This window comes from Perognathus longimembris, chromosome 28 (genome assembly GCF_023159225.1).
Source record: "Perognathus longimembris pacificus isolate PPM17 chromosome 28, ASM2315922v1, whole genome shotgun sequence".
NCBI classification, from domain to species: Eukaryota; Metazoa; Chordata; class Mammalia; order Rodentia; family Heteromyidae; genus Perognathus; species Perognathus longimembris.
In genome coordinates this window covers 67,216,378-67,238,032 of record NC_063188.1, presented here as the reverse complement: position 1 = coordinate 67,238,032, position 21,655 = coordinate 67,216,378, and the positions used below count along the sequence as shown (strand labels likewise).

At 37.6% G+C, this 21,655-nt stretch overlaps 1 protein-coding gene across 3 annotated transcripts in view; it reads right to left on the bottom strand.

Moving 5' to 3' along the window:
* Positions 1-21,655, bottom strand: part of Mtmr8 (myotubularin related protein 8) — a 79,506-nt gene that overhangs the window by 19,511 nt on the left and 38,340 nt on the right. For all 3 annotated transcript variants that reach the window (XM_048336477.1, XM_048336476.1, XM_048336475.1), the window contains exons 8-12: positions 20,134-20,243; positions 10,550-10,675; positions 9,685-9,734; positions 3,770-3,970; positions 722-850 (exon numbers count right to left, since the gene is read on the bottom strand). In XM_048336477.1, the coding sequence (XP_048192434.1) occupies positions 722-850; positions 3,770-3,970; positions 9,685-9,734; positions 10,550-10,675; positions 20,134-20,243 (616 nt within the window). The remainder of the gene's footprint in view (positions 1-721; positions 851-3,769; positions 3,971-9,684; positions 9,735-10,549; positions 10,676-20,133; positions 20,244-21,655) is intronic.

The window sequence follows — 21,655 nt, the reverse complement described above, 5'->3', positions numbered from 1 at the left end:
GTTGTTATTTTTAATATACTATGCAAAATTATTTCTTTTTTCTTTCGCCTATTTTCCCCCATGGTTTCTCTCCTGTTGTCACTGTATATAACTTTGGTACCCTGGGTATTGTATATGTGTTTATCTGAATTAGGGAAAGGAAGGGGAACATCAAAATGGTAAGACAAAGGATAAAGGATTAACCAATGCAACAGTGATACTCACAAGACAATATGTTAGAAATTAACTGTACAACTCAGGGGGCAGGGGGGAAGGGGGAGGGAGGAAGGGAGGAAAATGAGGGAGGGGGTAACAAATTTGACAAGAAATGTACTCACTACCTTACGTATGTAACTATAACCCCTCTGCACATCACCTTGACGATAAAATTAAATTTTAGAAAAAAGAGTCTCATGGACTTTCCTCCCTAGGCTGACCTGGAACTGCAATCCTTAGATCTCAGCCTCCTGAGTAGCTAGGATTTCAGTGTGAGCCACTGATGCCTGGCTGTTTTCTATTTCTTAAAGCAAAAACACTAAAACTCACATTTTTCAAAATTGTAGAATTCAATAAAAGTTTTAAAATGATGATAAATGAAAGAATAGACTACTAAATTTTGATAAAGAGTGTTATAACATTTAGTATGATCACCCTGTCATTTTACCATTGCTCAGTGAGTATAAGGCTCTCAGTTCAGACCTTAATACTGACAAAAAAGAAAAGCAGAAACAAAATAACTTACTGAATGTTGTAGGGTAGCACACTAGGATGGAGGACCCCATACTTAGTTGTGCCTTTACATAGAGGGTTCCTGAATTCTTCTTTCTTCTGAATCAAGAAAGGCCACAAGGAATGTGTCTTATCAACGACTCTGTTAAAAAAAAAGAAAAGTAAGCCAAAAATTGATAAGCAGTAATTAATGTCAGTAGTACTGTTGAACTTGATAATCAGTTAAGTTTAACTAGTAAGTAGCCCAACTCAAGAGAGAGTGATAAAATAAGATAGAGGGAAAATAGAAAAAATTACTAAGGAATGTTGGTAGAATAACAAATTATTTGAGTTCTATTCTACCCATGTTTAAAATGATCAAGAGTTTGGAAAGAGTCCTCTATGGAGAGAAAGAGGTTCTAATTTCAGTCTCTGCTAGTGAGTAGCTGTGTGATATTAGAAAAGTTCTTAGTAATTTCCAGGCTAAGAAAGTACAATGTGACCTGTTAAGGTCTCTTCCAAATTTAGAATTCTATGAACTGATTATTTTTCCAGTTAAAAAATTCTGGAATTGTCTTTACAGGATATTTATATCTGTAATCTCAGCTACTCAGGAGGTGGAGATAGGAGAACTGCAGTATAAGGGCAGCCCAGGCAAAAATACAAGACCCTTTCTGAAAAATAAACTAAAAAGCAAAAGGACTTGGCATGCTGTTTAAGTGGTACAGAGAAGAGCTTTATTCAATTCCTAGTACTGCTAAAAAACAAAACAAAAACAAAACAAGACAAATCCACAAACCTCTGATAAGATATGAGGAACCTACAGGGTAAATTTCTGGTAGTTCTGTATTTGTTTTTATTTAAAGTCAGCTTCAATTAAAAAAAAATAAAGTCAGCTTCACCTCCCTTTTGATGACAATGGCAATTTATATTAGCAAATAATCACGAATTATCTTAGGTGGGGAACCAAAGATTGTATTATTACTATTGCAAGATTGCTTATAACATTTTAGTTGCTACCATGAAAAACCTGCTCAACCAGCATGTGATTGATATGGATGGAAATGTGTGGATACATTGTTTTCCAGTGACTATTTTAGGAAACCAAGTGAGAAGGTCTTTTGTATATATGTGTCCAAAAAAGCATGTGTCAAGAAAGCTAAAAGAGAATGAAAAACAGAAATACAGTCCTAAAATTCTGATCCTGCAACTTTTAAAGAAAAGCAACATATCCTGAATATTCAATTTGCTCATCCACTGTTGCTTAAAAATAAGAAAAAAATCATAGAGGTATAGTGACTAATATTTATTATTTATTTTGGGTTAAACACTGTTCCAGACACTGCCCAAAACACTTCCTTAAATGTGCATCATAAAATTCTATGATGGTGTTTTAGTTTCAAACTACTAGTAAGAAAATGAGAAAATGTTAACATGCTATGAGTCACACAGATAATATATGACAGTCTAAGTCTGAATCTAGATCTGCCTGATTCTAAAGTTCCTGCTTTTCCTTTCATGAGTAAATGATATTTCTATCTTAAGAATTATCATTTTAAATGTTCAGATGTTTCTAAAATGTTTTGTACATCAACAGAAATATTCAGATTTATGTGAGAAACGGATCCACAGACATTAATCTCATTCTAAGAAAAAAATATTATGAGAAAAATCTTGCATTTTAATGCTTACTCAGACTGAATACATGTAAAATCATTTGGGGAGGTAGTAACAAAAAAGAGAAATGTGTATGACAACAAGCAAGTTAAGTAAAAATGTTAAAGCAGAAAGATGCATCACTATTGTCTAAGAAGAAAATGGAATCTCAGAAAGGTGATGTCATCTAGGCAATGTCATGACAGGGCCTGAGAACTTGAGCTAACTGCTAATTCAAACAACAGCTATGAAACAGGGTCGCATTGCATTTTCAGCTAGTTTCTTCTCTTTTTCTGGTTTAAAATAAGGAGATTACTGTTTACATGTGCTCTATTTGTCAACCTCAAAAATAATTTGTTTTATTTATTTAAGGGATATTCACTTAAATTACGGGTAAAAATACAACTGAGCTGCCTACAGGAACTGCACAGATAACATCAGAAATGGATCAAAAAAAGCCACAGGAAGTAGCAAGAACTATGGCCAATGAGCCTGGTGGCTCATGTTTGTAATCCCAGCTTCTCAAGAGGCTGAGATTTAAGTATTGTGGTTCAAAGCCAATCCAGACAGACAAATCCAAGACTCTTATCTCCAATTATCTAGCAAAAAGGTGGAACTAGAGATGTATTATTTAAGTGGTAAAGTGCCAGCTCTGAGTAGAAAAAACTAAGGAAGAGTAAGGCTCTGAGTTCAAGTCCCAGTACTGACACAAAAATTTGTTAGAGTTTTTAATTTTTCAGAACTTGGTATATTGGCTTATCTACTTAAAGAAAAAAATGCCTAAGTGATAGGGGGGAATGAGGGACGAGGTAACAAACAGTACAAGAAATGTATCCAATGCCTAATGTATGAAACTGTAACCTCTCTGTAATTCAGTTTGATAATAAAATATATATAAATGCCTAAGTGAATTGGATTTTTATGTGAAATCCCTAATATTTAAATACTGGTAACTAAATTCATAGTTTAGAATAGAATGCCAAACTAGATGTGGTAGCACACATCTGGAATCTCAACACATGACAGGCTGAGGCAGGAGGAGCATGTATTTGAAGCCAGTCTGGGGTATATAGTAAAATCTAGGCCACCCTGAGACACACAGTGAATTCTGTCTCTAAAACTGAAAAAATAAACCTAGGCAGACTAACCAAAGTATGCCTGTTAGGCTAGGATAAGACTAAGGGCTGCCAGTTCAGATACAAGCTAAAAGGACTATATAGACAATGCATAATTCTTTACAAAGTCCACGCACATCCATGGTTTCATTGGTTCCCCAAACATGGAGTGCTTTATATTTTAAAAGTTATTTTCATTATTGTTACCTCCTCTCCCTTTTCTGACTGGTATTCTAAATCAGGGGTTGGCTGCATTATTTTGCATGGAATCCCTTCTCCCTATTTGGTGTTTTCACACAAATTGAATTTACCTTAAATCTTCTCGATCCTTTGGGCAGTTCCCAAGGAAATTTCCAAACTGGCAGGAAAAAATATGGTCATGGATCTCCAGCAGGAAATTTTCATTAAATTCAAAGGCACAAGGAAACTGTTCCATTAATTGCCAAACACAGTCTAGGAACTGAGTGAAGATAGGGGACACTTCTCTAGAGTCCCCTTCCAAGTGGCCACATCTAAGAGAAACAGGTAAGGATACTGGTTAGCATCAAAGATTACATTGTTTGAGCTGGGTTCTAGTTTTTCATGCTTGTTATCCTAGCTACTCAGGAGGCTGAAATTTAGGGAATCATAGTTCAAATCCAGTCTGAGCACAAAAACCTATGAGACTGCATCTCTACAATAACTAGCAAAAGGCTGATCTGGAGGCACAGGCTCAGTGGAGTACCAGTAGAGCAAGCAAACTAAGTAAGCAAGCTAAGTGAGTGTGAAGCCCTGAGTTCAAACCACAGTACCAGCAACAGTAAGAAATTACTACTACTACAACACTACTTGTAATGTGCTATAAAAGGTCACCTTTTGTCTCTGTTGGCTTTGGCAAAGAAATACTCATGGCAAAATGCCAGTCTAAATCTCAAAGCTAGTTGATGATAGGGGGCCTCTTAGCCAATCACATCCTTCACTATCATGTAGTCTGTTTTCTTTTCTCTTTTTATTTTGTCAGTTGTGGGGCATGAACTTAGGGCCTGGACACTGTCCTGGAGTGTTATCACTCAAAGCTAGTCCTTTACCACTCTAAGCCATAGCACCACTTCCAGTTTTCTGGGGGTTAATTGGAGATAAGAGTCTCATGGACTTTCCTGCCTAGGCTGCCTTCAAACCTTGATCCTCTGATCTCAGCCTCCTGAGTGGCTAGGATTACAGGCATGAGCCACCAGCACACACCTATTTTCTTTTATACCCTTGTCCCAGCAGAACTTTCTACAATTATGGAAACATTCTATATTTGTGCTGCAAATATGGTAGTCACTAATGGTTGAGATGTGGCCTAGTGACTGAGGAACTGAATTGTTAGTTACATTTAACTTAGTATAAGTTAGTAAACAGTCACCTTTAGCTTAATGTGAATAAGGACCCCATCCAAATTGCTTACTGCAAAATACTTGACAGGAAATAGGTATTTAAGAAAAAAATATTAAGTGTATGAACAAAACCTCCTCTATAATCTGATGTATCAACTGTACCATCCATAGGAAATCTTATTCCTCTGCAAACAAACACAGCATTCCTATCCTCTAAGCTGAAGGTTCTCTACCTTCTAATATTGTTACCTAAATCATCAAGGATATGATCTCTTCTTGAAGCTCAAATCAAACAGAATGTTTACCATTCCACTTTCTACATACCACAACCCTCAAACAAAACAAAAGCGGGTTCTGCTGGTTTCCTTGCTAATATTATTCCTTCCAAACTATTACTCCTTACACATTTTCTCAAAATTTCCACACAGGTCATGTTGTCTAGCACTTACATTTTTTTCTCAAAGATGTCTTCTACCAACCTCTAGGTCACTTTTCCACATTCTCTGAAGACTTTGACCGCTGACTTAAGTATTTATCTTTGTTCCTGATGGTTGACCTACACTGACTAAACTCAAAGCTTCCTTAGATAAATCAAATCCAATTATCTTCCCTGAGCTTCTATTACACTTCTCTTACACTTCAGTCTCTGAACCCACTGTCATAGGCTGGTTCTTGAGCCTATTTGGAAGATTTTGTTCCTCCTTTGAAATTCCAATTCTAGTATCTCACTCTGAATAGAATAACCTCCTCTCCCAATTATCATAGAACCTCTGTACTTGGTAGGTTCCTATGGGCTTTTCATTCTTCTTTATCCATCCTTGACTTCATCAGCTATTCTGTCAATTATTCTCTCTCTATTTACACAGTTTTCTGTTCTTTCTTATCATTATTCTTTAAAACTCACAGATAAGCTGAAAATACTATGTTCTCTGCTTCTACATCCTCACTTGTAAAGATGTTTGAGAAAATTGTAGATTTTAAGCTAACTTCTTTTGAATCCTGTTTCTATTTCATATCTTCCTGTACATGAGCTTCTATAGTTCATCATAAAAGATGGAGGATGTCCAAAGGGATCCACATCGGCAAGGAAGAAATCAAACTATCCCTATTCGCAGACATGATCTTATATCTGAAGGACCCAAAAAAACTCAGTACCCAAACTCCTACACCTAATAAACCAATTTGGCAAAGTAGCAGGATACAAAATCAATCCACAAAAGTCAGCAGCTTTTCTGTACACCAGCAATAGACAAACAGAAAATGAAATTATGGAAACAATTCCATTTATAGTAGCCAAAAAAAGAATAAAGTACCTAGGGATCAACTTAACCAAGGACGTGACGGACCTATTCAATGAAAACTACAAAAATCTAATAAGGGAAATCAAAGAAGACACAAGGAGATGGAAAGACCTCCCATGCTCATGGGTAGGCAGAATCAATATAGTGAAAATGGCCATATTGCCCAAATTGTTATACAAATTCAATGCAATACCTATCAAAATCCCAACCACATTCTTCACTGAAATAGAGAAACCAATCCATAAATTCATATGGAACAGCAAAAAACCTAGAATAGCCAAAGCAATTCTAGGCAAAAAAAGCAGTGCAGGAGGTATCACAATACCAGACTTCAAGCTCTACTACAAGGCCATCATAACAAAAACAGCATGGTATTGGTATAAAAACAGATCGGAAGACCAGTGGATTAGAATTGAAGATCCAGAAATAAAACCGCACTCGTACAGCCAACTGATATTCAACAAAGGAGCTAAAGACATACAATGGAATAAACATAGCCTCTTCAACTACTGGTGCTGGGAGAACTGGGCAGCCATATGCAGAAAACTCAAAGTAGACCCAAGCCTATCACCATGCACCAAGATCAACTCAAAATGGATCAAGGACCTCAACATCAGACCTGAATCCTTGAAACCACTGAAGGACAGAGTAGGAAAGACACTAGAACTTATAGGCACAGGAAGGAACTTCCTGAATAGAGTCCCAGGGGCACAACAAATAGGGCAAAGACTCAACAAATGGGACTACTACAAATTAAAAAGTTTCTGCACAGCTAAGGTCATAGCCACCAAAATAGAAAGACAGCCAACGATATGGGAAAGGATATTTACCAGCACAGCAACAGACAAAGGCCTGATATCGGTCATCTACAGAGAACTAAAAACACTAAGCCCCTCCAAGCCCAATAAACCAATTAGGAAATGGGCAAAAGAGCTAAAGAGAGACTTCACAAGAGAAGATATAAAAATGGCAAAGAAACACATGAGGAAATGCTCAACATCCCTGCTAGTAAAGGAAATGCAAATAAAAACAACCCTGAGATACCACCTCACCCCAGTTAGAATGGCCTATACTCTGAACTCAGGAAACAACAAATGCTGGAGGGGCTGTGGGGAAAGAGGAACCCTTCTCCATTGTTGGTGGGAGTGCAAATTAGTACAACCACTTTGGAGAACAGTATGGAGGTTTCTCAAAAAGCTCAATATAGACCTACCCTATGACCCAGCCATACCACTCCTAGGCATCTATCCTAAACAGCAAAACCCAAGATATCAAAAAGACATTTGTACTTCCATGTTTATCGCGGCACAATTCACAATAGCCAAAATATGGAAACAACCCAGATGCCCCTCCACAGACGAATGGATCAAAAAAATATGGTACTTATACACAATGGAATACTACATAGCGATTAGGAATGGTGAAATATTGTTATTCGCAGGGAAATGGTCAGAACTCGAACAAATAATGTTGAGTGAGACAAGCCTAGAACACAGAAAACAAAGGGGCATGATCTCCCTGATATATGACTGTTAACAAAGGGAGACGGAGAGACAGTAGAGACCAAGTCTGTGAACACTGTATATGTGCTTGATACATTGTATATTGCATATGTGTCTACCTGACCTAGACAAGGGATGGAAAAACAGTTTGTAAGATATCACAAGAAATGTACACACTGCCCTACTATGTAACTGCACCCTCTTTGCACAACACCTTGTAAAAAAATTATGTTCAATTAATAAAAAATAAAAATAAAAAAATAAAAAAAGGAAAAAAAATGGAGGATGTCAAGTACACAATGTCCAAATTATACCTTCTGCACTCACACAATTCATTTTCTGCCTGTTTTCCATCTAGTCTCAGGATGAGTTCATGAGTTCCAGCTAATCCTTTCATTTGGACTAGAGCTTTCACTTTTTCCTGTCTGCTCAGAAGTCTTACTCAACCAAAAACTCTGTGTGTTTCATTTCAAAGCTTCAACTTTATCTTCTCCAATATTTACTTCCGTCTTCTCAGAACAAGAACATGCTTAAAATTTTCATCTTGAAATACCCTTCTAAAACTCACAACTTTATCTAGGTATCGATCTCTCATCTACATCCTTCATATTCATGATTCCAAGAAAAGACATTTGTACACTCACATTCTGCTTTCTTAGAGGAAAGAACAAGAAAAAATCAGAGCCGTAAATGATCTCCTTAATGGACTCACTTTCCAGGACTCATTTCGTCCTTTGCTCTATGCTCTACTAGCCATACAGGATGAATTGCTTTCAGTTCCTCAAGTACATAACCCTGTTTCATACCTCTATGGTTTCACAAACATCCATTCTAGAATGTTTTCCTCTTTCCTAAATAATTCTTATATATATTTTAAAACTCAGTTAAATTGAACATGTTCAAAGAAGATTTCTTTGTTCAAAAATGGATCAAGTTCCTTTATGATTTCCTCTATCTTATCACTTATAATATGCTGTCACAATTGATTTCTTTTTCTTTGCAAGAAGAGATTAGGGCCCTTGACTCAACTCCATCTCCTTAGTATCTGACAAACGAATGGGCCAGGCCTGCCCAACATTGTGAATGAAACAAGTAGTAGACAGAATCAAATAGCAAACAAGTGGTAATTGAGTGAAAATAAATGGATGTATATCAATTGGGAAGAACTATAACTTCCTTGAGAGTAAAACTCATATTTGATTTGCCTTTGGGACTGGCTCAGTGTCTGATTTGGTATACAGCATACTTGGCAATACATATTTGGCAAGTATTTATTGATCTGGTATCATAGGAAAGCCTTAGTGAGGTGGATTGGTTTAGATTATACAATAAGTAATAGTAGCCTTTACCCCAACCCTTTACTAAAGAACAGAAATATATGCACCATTCCTTTTCCTTTTCTTTCTCTTTTTCTGTGTGTGGTAGTACTAGGGTTTGAATGCAGGACCTGAACTCTTGCTTGGGCTATTTAGCTCAATGCTGGTACTCTACCATTTGACCCATACCTACTTTCAACTTTTTGATAGTTAATTGAAGATAAGAGTTTCATAGACTTTCCTACCTGGGCTGGCTTTGAACCATGATCCTCAGATCTCAGCCTCCTAAGTAGTTAGGATTAAGGCATGAGCCATTCGTAACAGTGGCTAACAGAAAAATTAGTGGTACATTATCTTAGACACTAATTCCTCTGCTTAAATGTCCTCCACCCAGTTTTACTAAACTGCCAGTCATCTCTAATAATTCACACTTAAATGTTACCTACACTTGTAAGCCTACCCTGACTTCTTCATGCAGATGAAAGGACTTTTCTCTTTGGGGTTTGTGATGACTTTACTTTCTAAAAATACTTAACAATTTGATATAATTACCTGTATTCCTTCAAAATAGAGATGACATTCTAGGACCTTTTGTGGCCTTAGTGTTCTGGAATACTTATTTCTTGATGAAAGAAATAAATTAAGGACTTGTTCAACTTCCTGATCTTCCTACACAAATACTCAGGTTTTGATAAACCTTACCTGTGAAATCACCTCAACCCCCTCCTTTAAAATGAGGGTATTTTTACCTTTCAGAGAACTTGTGGCCCATAGATATCCATTCCTTTTCTATTAGGATCTTGATTTTTATACAAAAAAAGAACAGATTTCATTAGAAAAATCATTAAAGGAACTAACTATACACACAGGAATATAAAATACTTTGCTGAAAAGATTGAATTAATAATAAAATTAATTTCCCCAGCAACTCAGATATCAATAATAGGCCTGCACAGATTGTCTGCAAACTTCATATGCTCTCAGGAGAAATTACTTTGGATTCATATCCAGTGTCACATTCCTTTTGGCTCTTTCATGATGTGCGACAAGCTACAGATCCATAACTAAATATAATTCTGATAAGCATGATATTAACTTCAACCTCTGGAAGATAGGAATCCAAAAATAGCATTTGAGTTAATATCAATAAGAAAACCATTTTCAACCATTAAAAAGAAAATCCCAAAGAAGTAAAGCTAAACACAATCATGAGACCTATTTCTTAGGAAGACCAAGAAGCTTTGAATGAATTCAGCACCAGAAATGAATCTTGAGTCTGAAATTCACAAAGACAACATGGTGAACATCATGAAGCCATAGAACCGCCTAGTTAACTGTCACTCATTCAACTTTTAGCCTTTTCTATCTCTTACAGTAGTTTACTACATACGATTTACCTTCTGATATGCAATGAAGTATGATAAATGTACAAGAAGTATACAGACTATACATGACTTGTTTAATAGTAACAATTTAAATTGGATGGAAAACAGAACTATTATTATTTTATAGACTCAGAGCTCATTCTTGTAAATTAACAAGTTAGTTGAGAGTTCTTGTAAATTTATTCACCATCTGTCACACATACAAAAGAAGGCAGAATGGCTTGCTCACCATAAGTCCTTCAAAAGTCCTATAAAATGGATCTAGGATGATGCTTGCCACTGAGCAGACTTGTGATGTCCGATCCCAACCATCAGAACAATGGACTAAAACACTGGCCTTTTCTTCCTCCACTGCCTGTGAAGACAAGAAGTTAAAGGTATCATCAGCAACTTTTGCATAGCATGTGGGGTGAATCAATAGTATTTCTGCATACTATCCCCTACAGCACCAAGAACTTGGCCTAATTGTGCCACATTAATCACTTCTCATTTCACCAGAAACCTCTTATGGGGAATGAAAATAATGGGGTGCAAGTAGAGAGCTTACTAATAGGAAAATAAAATTGACCCATGTAGATAAGGGAGGGCTGTAAATTCACAGAACTTCTGAAGAGAAAGCTCAGAGGAAGGAGTGGGTGAAATGAGAAATACAACCTCAAAAACACAGGAGTGTTTTTCATTTCAGTTCAAGACCTAAATATGATTTCCACTAGCATCTTGTCCTTTTTTTTTGTCCATTGTGGGAAGTGAACTTAAGGCCTGGGCACCAACCCTGAGCTCTTTGAGCCACAGCACCACTTCTGGTTTTCTGGTATTTAATTGAAGGTAAGAGTCTCATGGGCTTTCCTTCCCAGGCTGGCTTTGAACTGTCATCCTCAGATCTCAACCTCCTGAGTAGCAAGATTACAGGCATGAGACATAATTACCCAGCACAAATTATTTTACAAACACTTCCATCTGAAAATGGATGAGATTGTTTTAGGTTTTCTGTACAATCAGAATGATAGAAAGATGGAAACAATTATTGAGCTTGATTAATTTGGGCAAGTAGTATTAAGCATATACTTGTTCATTCTTTGGTGTGTGTGTGAGTATGCACACGTGTGCTCATATATATGTGCCAGTACTAAGGCTTGAACTCAGGGCTTTGTACTCTAGCTTTGTTTTTCCACTAAAGGCTGGCACTCTATCATTTAAGCTACAACTCTACGTCTAGATTTTTGGTAGTTTGTTGGAGAGAAGTCTCATGGACTTTCCTACTTGGGCTGGCTTTGAACTATAATCCTCAGATCTCAATCTCCTGAATAGCTAGGGTTACAGGCACAAGCCACCATCAGAAGGCTTAGCTATTTATTAACAATTAATTGTGTACCCCTATATGCCAGGTAGATACTCTTTGTATCTCTAGATATAAAGATGAGAAACAATTCCTGACTTTGAAGAACCTACAATGCAGTCAGAATTAACAAATTAAGTAGGGGATTACACACTGCTGCTTCAAGTTAATTTGTAGCAGCTATGTTCTTTTGTAGGAGTCAAGGAAACTTGAATCTTTTTTTTTATTTTACCAATTTCTAGGTCTTTCTATAACTCTGAAGAATGTGATACAATATTCAGAAATTACTCCCTGGCATCTGGATTTGATTTCTACTGAGTAGCTGGACTATTTTGGAGAATTTCCTTCCTTCCCTTTTTCTACATTTGTTGTATCATACCTGAATGGTAGACATGGGGAATTTAAAGAAAACACACAATTCAATGGAAGATACAAGCAAACAAATAGTAATTTGATAAGGATTAGAATGAAAATGTGTTCAAAATGTAGAAGAAATAGGGTTGGAGGTGTGGCTCAGGTGGTAGAGTGCCAGCCAGTGAGTGAAAGTGTCAGATACCAAGTCCTCGTCTTGGACAAAAAAAGTGTAGGATAGAGGGAATAATTTGGGAAGCATAAATCTTGATGACAAAGTAGGACTTCCTCAAGCAAAGAAAGCCAATTATTTAATTAATCAATAAATTAATTTATTGCCTCTGTAGCCAGTAATTGCTGAGTGACTGTGCAAATGCATTATAGTATGTATCAGGAATACAAAAGAAACACATTTAAAACAACTGCAAACTGATAGCAAATAAGACAGTGACATAAGAGAATCAAAGAAGAGGAAACAGTTCAAGTGGATCTTATCAGATGAATAAGCACTTGTCCTTGTCCAATAAACATGAAAGAATGCACATTTCATCAGTCGGAAATGACAGCATACACACAGGCAAGAAGGCATAGCACAGGCAAAAAAAAAACTCTTTAGTCACACTAATGATTGGGCTGGGAGTAGGAGTAAGGAGAGACAGAGCTGGCCAGGAGACCAAGGGTCCAGAGAACAAGTATGCATTTTATCTTGTGGGAATAGTGAACCACTATGGTGATGAAAGCAGAGGAGTGTCAGGATCAGACGCTCATTTTCAAAAGATCATTGTGAGCTAGGTTCCAGTGGCTTATGCTTGTGATCCTAGCTACTCAGGAGACTGAGATCTGAAGATCAAGGTTCAAAGCCAGCCCAAGTAGAAAAGTCTGTGAGATTTTATCTCCAATTAATCACCAAAAAACCGGAAGCAGAGCTTTGACTCAAGTGCTAGAGTACCAGCCTTGAGTGTAAAAAGCTAAGGGACGGGGCCCCAGTACCAGCACGCACACACACACAAAGACCAAAAAAAGAAATTATCATTGTGGTGGCAGAAGACCAGAGAGATTCTCCGTTCATGAAATTCCATGAATAACTAAGATAAGGAAGCAGTAGGGGGTCTGAAAAGGAGGGTAAACCTAAAAATTTCACAGAACATAATGAGAACATAGATGGGAAGAATCAAAGATAACTCTGAAATGTGTAGTCAAGTAACTAGGTAAATGGTAATACGATTACTCTAAAGAATAAACATGGTAGAAGCAGCAATAAATTTTATATAAAGTGAAGAGGACAACTGAGTGTGTAAAATTGGAGTTCAAGAAGGGAAAGACATTAGTTAGAGGATAGATTTGGCCACTATCGCAATAGAAAAGGTAGTAGAAACTATGTACGTAACTATTACTGTTCAGTTCAAGATCAAAAGTGAGAAAAGTTTTTAAAAAGCAGAGAACTTTAAGGTGAATGTAGTTAGTGGCTCATGCTTGTAGTCTCAACTGTTTGAGAGGTATAGGTACAAAGATCAGTTTGAGGCCTTTTCTGGCAAAAAAATCGCCAAGACTTTATATCAATATACAAATTGAATGTGGTGGCACACACACACACACACACACACACACACACACACGAAAATGTAGCTAGGTAACTTGTGAGAATGGATGGGGTTGAGAGAGATGGAGAGAATGATGGAAGGGATGACAATGATCAATATGCATTGTACTTTTAAAGGGACATGTTGAATTGAAACCTGTTGTACAACTACTTAAAAATAATGTGTATTAGAACTAGGGAAGGGAAAGGGATATCAAAATAGAGAGACAAAGGATAAAAAGACAAACGATTCCAAAATCAATACTTGCAGAACCATTTGGTGTAAACCAACTGTACAACTCATGGGGGGGGAGGGAAAGGGGAAGGGGAGAGGTGGGGGAAAAATGAGGGAGGAGGTAACAAGTTGAACAAGAAATGTACCCACTACCTTACATATGAAACTGTAACCCCTCTGTATTTCACTTTGACAATAAAGGAAAAAACTAATTTTAATGAATGAATTTTTTTAAGTGACTCTTAGAGCGGTTCTTAGTGACCCCAGCACGATTAATCATATGGTGTGAAAGTGGGTAGTCACAGAGGGGGTGAGAAAGGTGAATTTCTAACAATGAAGGTTAAATATGTGCAAGAAGGCTATGAGAGGAATGAAGATCCCATATTTCAGTTTAGTTTAGAAAGAAGATGCCATAGTTTAGATCTGAAGCATCCTCACAAAGGCCTGGGCCCTGGCCCCTGACACTGTGGGGAGAAGGCCTAATAGTGGGAAGTCATTACTGGGGATTGATCTTGTAGGACACATCAGAACTCTGACTCCTGCATATCTTTCTCTCTCTGCTTCTTGCTCACACATTCACAACCATAATCATATGCTGCTTCACAAACCCAAAAGCAATGGGATAACAAACCATGGACTAAAACCATTAGAACTGTATCTCAGATATTTGCCAAAGAAAGCTGTCTAATACAGAGCAGAGAGTGAGAAAAATTATCTGTCTTTTGAGATAAGAAAAAATTGAGCATAGTTGTTTAGGGAAAAGCTATTAAAAATAAGTTGGGGGTAAGAGGCCTGCCTCAATTGGTGGAGGGCTAACCATTGAAAGAAAGCATGAGGTACTGAGTTCGAGTCACAATCTCGGACCAAAAACAAAAAAGAAAAAATAAGTAGGTGAGGACTAGAAATGTGGCTCAAATAGTAAACTGCCAGCAAGCATGAGGCCTTGAGTTTAATCCTACATGCCACACAGAAAAGGTTAAAAATGCAGAAGGTGAGACAGTGATAGAGCCTGTTCCTTGTATATGTAGAAGAGGATGAAACTTAGAATACAGGTAGAGGAACTAACTATACACTGATGATCCAATAGCATAGCCTCAGTAATAGCAAGGAAGAAGCTATTAAAAAATTGGTAAAGAAACAACTACAAAAGCAATACTTGCAAAACTGTTTGGTGTAAGTAAACTGAACACCTCAGGGGGGGAAAGGGTAAGGGGGAGGGGGGAGGGGGGTATGAGGGACAAGGTAACAAACAGTACAAGAAATGTATCCAATGCCTAACATATGAAACTATAACCACTCTGTACATCAGTTTTATAATAAAAACTTAAAAAAAAAACAATGAGCAGATAAGATATCACCTTGATTTTCCATGACACAGGAGACAAGTAGGAATATGTGCTCATAAACGGGTGAGCTAACAGTAGCATAGCCATCTTGAAAGCACAGTACAGATTAGGAATACCTACTTGGTGACCAAGGACTGAAACTTAACCAGGGGACTATCAAACAACTGCCAAGTGATCCCAAGACTTTAGCTATGATTGGTGAAGATAAGCTTGTTACAGTACCAATTAACATGAATACAGGATTTATTTCTGTATAGAAATGCTCATTTGTCAGTGTGTGGGAGCAAGAAATGGCTCTGGGCTAGAGGTAGGGGTATCAGAGGGAAGAGGGAAGGCTAAAGAAAAGGGTGAATGAGCATGAATAGGGTAGAAGAAGTTTGGTTTGCATGTATGAAAACAGAACAATGAAGCCTGTTGATATTGGAAGGGAATAGGGCAAGGAAGAATGACAGAAAAGGTATTTCATAAGAGTACACTATAGGCATGTATGAAAATGTCACAATGAAACCATCTTGTACAACTAATGTATGCTAATCTCTGTGTGTGTGTGTGTGTGTGTGTGTGTGTGTGTGTGTGTGCTAGTATTGAACTCTGGGCCTGAGTGCTATCACTTGACTCTTGAGTAAGGCTAGCACCTTTGCCCCTTGAGTCACAGCTCCACTTCTGGCTTTTTGATGCTTAATTGCACATCAGATGTTCACAGACTTTCATGTCTAAGCTGCTTTTTAGCCCTGATCCTCAAATCTCAGCCTCCTGAGTGGCTAGGATCACAAGTGTGAGCAATATCATTTGGTTGATACATGCTAATTTTTGTGTGTCTATGTGCTAGTCTTAGGGCTTGAACTCAGAGCCAGGGCACTGTCCCTGAGCTTTTGTCCTCAAGGCTAGCGTTCTACAACTTTGAGCCATAGCACTATTTCCCACTTTTTGATAGTTAATTGGAGATGAGTGTCATAGAGCGGCTGGCTTTGAACCTTGATCCCCAGATCTCAGCTTCCTGAATAGCTAGGATTACAGGAATGAGCCATCGATACTTTGCTAATGTATGCTACCACTGACACCTGGCTAATGTATGTTAATTTCGTCAAAGAAAATGACTCTGCTTAGCAGAGTAGGTATAGTGGAAGGGTAAAGCTCAAGATGGAAGGTACAAGTTGGTACATCAGTCTTAGTAAATAAGATAGAAGGCAGAAAAAAATGAGCTGAAAGTGTAGAGATCTCCAGGAAGATTACAGAACTCTGTTCCCTAGATGTGAAGGCTGGAATGTAAAACCTTAAAACTTCAAGCACTGAAAACTCAACAAAGTAGACATGGTTTTTCCAATCTTGTGGGCTAAAGGAGAAGAAGGCGGTAAGGCCAACCACAAAGTAATGGAGGAGGGAGAGTAACTAGGAAGGGTGCAAAGTACAATAGCGAAATGAACAGAACCTAAAGAGAGGAAAAAGTTTAGGCAAGACGAAGAATACAGAACCTGCACTAGGTCCTGATGTTCTTAGACTATGGAAGAAGGAATGGAACTTTTGTAGTAGCAATGCAAGAAAAATGATATTCCTAGAGGGCAGTAAGGTTGCAGATAAGAAATAAGTTAAAGAGATCTGGGAAGGGAGTTTTCAACATTGTTAATTCCTCAGTTCAGCCAAAGCCTGACAGCAACTGTACTTTGCAGAAATCCAAATGGATGGGAAGTGGAAAGTGTAGAGAAAGAGATGCTCATTTTCATTAAGGAAAAGAAGCACAAATTAAAAACTTGGTGTAAAATTCATCACTAATAACAGTGACAAAGATTTAAAAGATTGATGATAACCATTGCCAGAAATGTGGAAAAATAGGCATGGTTGTGAAGGGGGCACTGAAACTATTACTGTTCAGAAAGCAATTTGGCCCCATCATTAAAATTTGAAATATCTGTACTCTTTGATTTGGAAATTTCACTTTTAGGAATGCGTAGATATACATGCATTTTTGTATGTGTGTGTGCTTGAACTCAGGGCCTGGGTGCTCTCTCACTTGATTTTTTTGCTCAAGGCTAGCATTCTACCACTTGAGCTATACCTCTGCTTTTTGCTGTTTAACTGAAAAGAGTCTCTTGTTTGTTCAGGCTGGCTTCAAATCTCAATCCTCAGTTCTCAGCCTCTTGAGTAGCTAGGATTATAGCCAGAATTATAACCGCCAGTGCCTGGTCTATACACACATGTAGCAATTCATATTAGTTAAAAAGAAAACTGGGACAAACTGAATTTTCTACCAACAGAGACTATGGTAAATTCACACAATGGAATATTATATAGGCACTGAAAAGAATATGGTACTACTGACTCAAGTGATCTGAAAACTATTAACTATACATAAAGTATAAAGAAGATAGTTGAAGAAGAGTATGCACAGCACATAATTTTTACAAAGTATTTATACAAGAAAGTATATGAGTTGAAAAACTGTAGAGCTGCAATGTCCAATATGAAGTCATTAGCCACCTATAGCTATTTAAACTTCAGTCTTACTAGTCACATTTCAGGTGCTCAAAATTGGATAGTAGCTATTGTATTAGTACAGATATAGAACAGTTGCATCATTACAGAAAGTTCAAATGTGAACAGTTCTGATCAAGAGGCATGAAGATGATGAATTATAATGTATGCTGTGTTTAATTTTTTATTTTTCTGAAATGTTTCTTTGATAATGTGCATGTGTTGCTTTTATAATGAGAAAAAATAAAGAATTTTAAAAGAGAAAAGGAAGTGTTTTATATTAGAGAATAGCAAGAGGTCCTTTCTAGCCAAGTTGGGTTAAGATTATGAAAGACTGAATATAAAAAATACAGAGTTTTATGGGCAAGAGAAAGAGGAACCACTGAAAGATGTTATAGCTTAAAGTAATAGCACATTACATTAATGAGTAAGTTAGTGGCTTATTCCTGAAATCCTAACTCCTCAGAAGGCTAAAATCTCAAGAATTATCATCATTCAAAGGCAACCCATGAAGAAAAGTTCACAAGATTCCAGCTCCAAAATAACCAGCAAAAAGCAGTGCTGGAGGCATAATTCAAGTAGCAGAGTATCATCCTATCAAGTGTAAAGCTGTGAGTTTTAAACTAGTATTACTGCCTCCCACAAAAAAGAAAGAAGGAAAGAAAGAAAGAAAGGAAAGAAGGAAGATAGAAAGAGAGAGAGAGAGAGAAATTACTTTACAAACATGTCACTCAAATGGGGAGCATTCAACTTAGGAGACAAGATGATAGGTGCTTATTAGAGTACTTTGGTAAAGGATGGTAATGATCTTAATTAGGGAAGGAGCAGCAGAAACTAGGAAGAAAGGATAGATTTAAGAGATATTTTTAAAGAAGAATTGATGGGATTTAGAAATTACCAGATGGAGGAGAAGAGGGAGAATTTAAGGCTGACAGAGTATTTCAGCATGGGATACTGGATACATGGTGGTGGAATGGGGGTTTCATTTTTGGTACACTCATATGAGCGCATGCACTATGAAATTGCCCTCTTCTCCATGCTCATTGTCTTTGGTCTAATTAATTTAGCTTCAGAGAGGAGGTACAAATATGATATAGGATGTAATAAAAAAGGAACCGTATATAAGAGTTATGAAAGAGGGCTTAAAACAACCAACAGAATCACAGGAATAACACTTTGCAATTAAAAGTGTAGGCAACGGGACGAGGGAAAGCATAAAGCATAAGGCAATAGAGCTGGATATTTCAAACAATAAATTACACATACTCCCTTCAAACCCTTTAAGCCAGAAGTATTGCTGTTAAGTGAGAAAATGACATACGGATTAAAAAATTATTCTCTCCTTTATTTCTGTCAAATAAAAAGAGTGGATGAAAGTGGAAAGTTCTCATGTGGAAATATGTAAAAACAAAGCTTCAAAATGAGAAAATGTATATTCTAAGTTTCCTTTTGAAAAGCCACATAGTAAGCTGGGTTCTTGTGGCTCATTCTTGTAATCCTAACCACTCAGGAGGCTGAGATTTGAGGATCAGGGTTCAAAGCCAGCCCAGGAAGAAGAGTCCATAAGACTCTTATTCCCAATTAAGCACCAAAAACCTGAAGTAAAGGTATGGCTCAAGTGGTAGAGCACTTGCTTTGAGCAAAAACGGTAAAGGACAACATTCTAAATTCAAGCCCCATTATTGTCAAAACGATTCACACAATAAAGGATACACAGGCAGGATTTGGAGGTTAGGAACTAAGAGGATCAACATAAATATAGGATGATAAAGCCTGCCTAGAAGCGATGCAGAGGCAGGAAAGTCCTGCTCTGGACTCTGAACTCATAATATCAACAGATACACAAACTCTGTGTTCATTTTACACACACTTTTACTTTCATTTGATACCTCAGAATTAACACAGAGTAACTGGTCTGGAATAACCATTACAGACCACCTAAGGGTATATAGCCAGGCTTGGGGCTTGAACTCAGGGCCTGAGCACTGTGTCCTTGGCTTCTTTTTGCTCAATGCTAGCACTCTACCACTTGAGCCATAGGCTTTTTCTGCATATGTGGTGCTGAGGACTCGAACCCAGGACTTCATTCATGCTAGGCAAGCACTCTACCACTAGGCCATATTCCCAGCCCCACCTAAGGGTTTTTAAACTGAGCTCCAGTGTTTGTGATGCCCCTGAAATTGAGGTCCATTTTCTACATATATAATCATATATGCATTTTCCATGGGGGAGAGGAATAACATATTCACAAAGAGTTATGTGGGTTCCCCAGAAGTTATAGTAGATTCTAGCCTAGCCACTTTACTTTTCATAAAGGAAACTGAGGCCCAGAGAGGAAGAGACTTGTCTTAAGAGCACACAGTAGAAGTGAATGGAAAAAACAACAACAACACAACATCCCTGTGTCTCTTTAATATTCTTTCCACTGTGGCACATTACTACTTATGAGATCCCATAATTGATGTTAGTGCAAATTCTTAAAAGTCCTGATTATTACCTTTGTAATGAAAATTCCAGCTTCCATAATACTTTTAATGTGTCTCAACCACCCTGAGCTCTCCAGGCCAACAAGAAATTCACTCATTGTTGGATTTTTCAATTCACAAACTAAAGCAGAAAAGGAAGCAGAGATTGAAATTGACAAGCGCCTCAGAAAAGGAAGAAAACGGATTCTCACTTTGTAAATGAGGAAGCAAAGGTAGAAATCTAAGTGATTAGACAGAAACCATACAGTGAGTCAAACTTGACATACAACATAAGCTAAAGCTTACCAGATTTTGCAGTGTGGGCCTATGCTTTGAAAACTAAGTCAACACCTACTGAGAAATGCTTATAACTCCTCAATTAGAAAACATATTTGGGGCTGGGGATATAGCCTAGTGGCAAGAGTGCCTGCCTCGGATACACGAGGCCCTAGGTTCGATTCCCCAGCACCACATATACAGAAAACGGCCAGAAGCGGCGCTGTGGCTCAAGTGGCAGAGTGCTAGCCTTGAGCGGGAAGAAGCCAGGGACAGTGCTCAGGCCCCGAGTCCAAGGCCCAGGACTGGCAAAAAAAAAAAAAAAAAAAAAAAAAAGAAAACATATTTGATCCCCACACTCATCACACATTCTAATTCTTCAGGCCCCTAACATCTGTCTCTACTTCTATAGCTCCACCTATTTCCTTTGGTTCTGTTCTGTCTCAAAGGTTTGAAAAAAAGTCAATTTTCATGTATTTTGTCCTGGTTATCCAGCAGAGGGCAATATTTAGCCTCAAAAAATTAGTAAAACAAAGTCTCCTTCTGTAGAATATTCTAAGGCCAAAAGAAAGCGAGAAGAGACCCAAGGAAAAGGTACACTCAATATTCTAAAAAGGGATTCAGACTAAAGAAATGGGCTGGGAATCTGGCCTAGTGGTAACAATGCTTGCCTCATATGCATGAAGCCCTGGGTTAGACTCCTCAGCACTACATATATAGAAAAATCCGGAAGTGGTGCTGTGGCCCAAGTGGTAGAGTGCTAGTCTTGAGCAAAAAGAAGCCAGGGACAGTGCTCATCAGGCCCTGAGTTCAAGCCCCAGGACTGGCAAAAAACAAACAAAACAGACTAAAGAGACAAAATCTAACAAGGGCTATATAGGGGAGAGTACCTTATAGACTACACCAATATAAAAAGACAGGAAGAGCTTACTAAAGAAGTTTTCACTATCTTTTCCTGAATTGGAATACTATATCATAGAATCTTGGGGACTGGTTTGAGGAGAATAATGTTCTAAATCTAAGAATCCTATAAGGTCCATACCATCTAGTACTCATTCTGACCCTAGCACAGCAATACCAGACTGACTTCTTATAGCTGATTATATAAAGTGATTTCTTACCTTAAGGAAGATTAATTCAATTCTCAATTCATTAACACTTATATACCAGTCTACCGACTTTGAATACTTGACTAATTCTATAAAGAGAAACTATTTCCACAAGAACTAAACTCTTACATACTTTACCAAGTTATTAAATAAATTGGCTTGGTCCCTT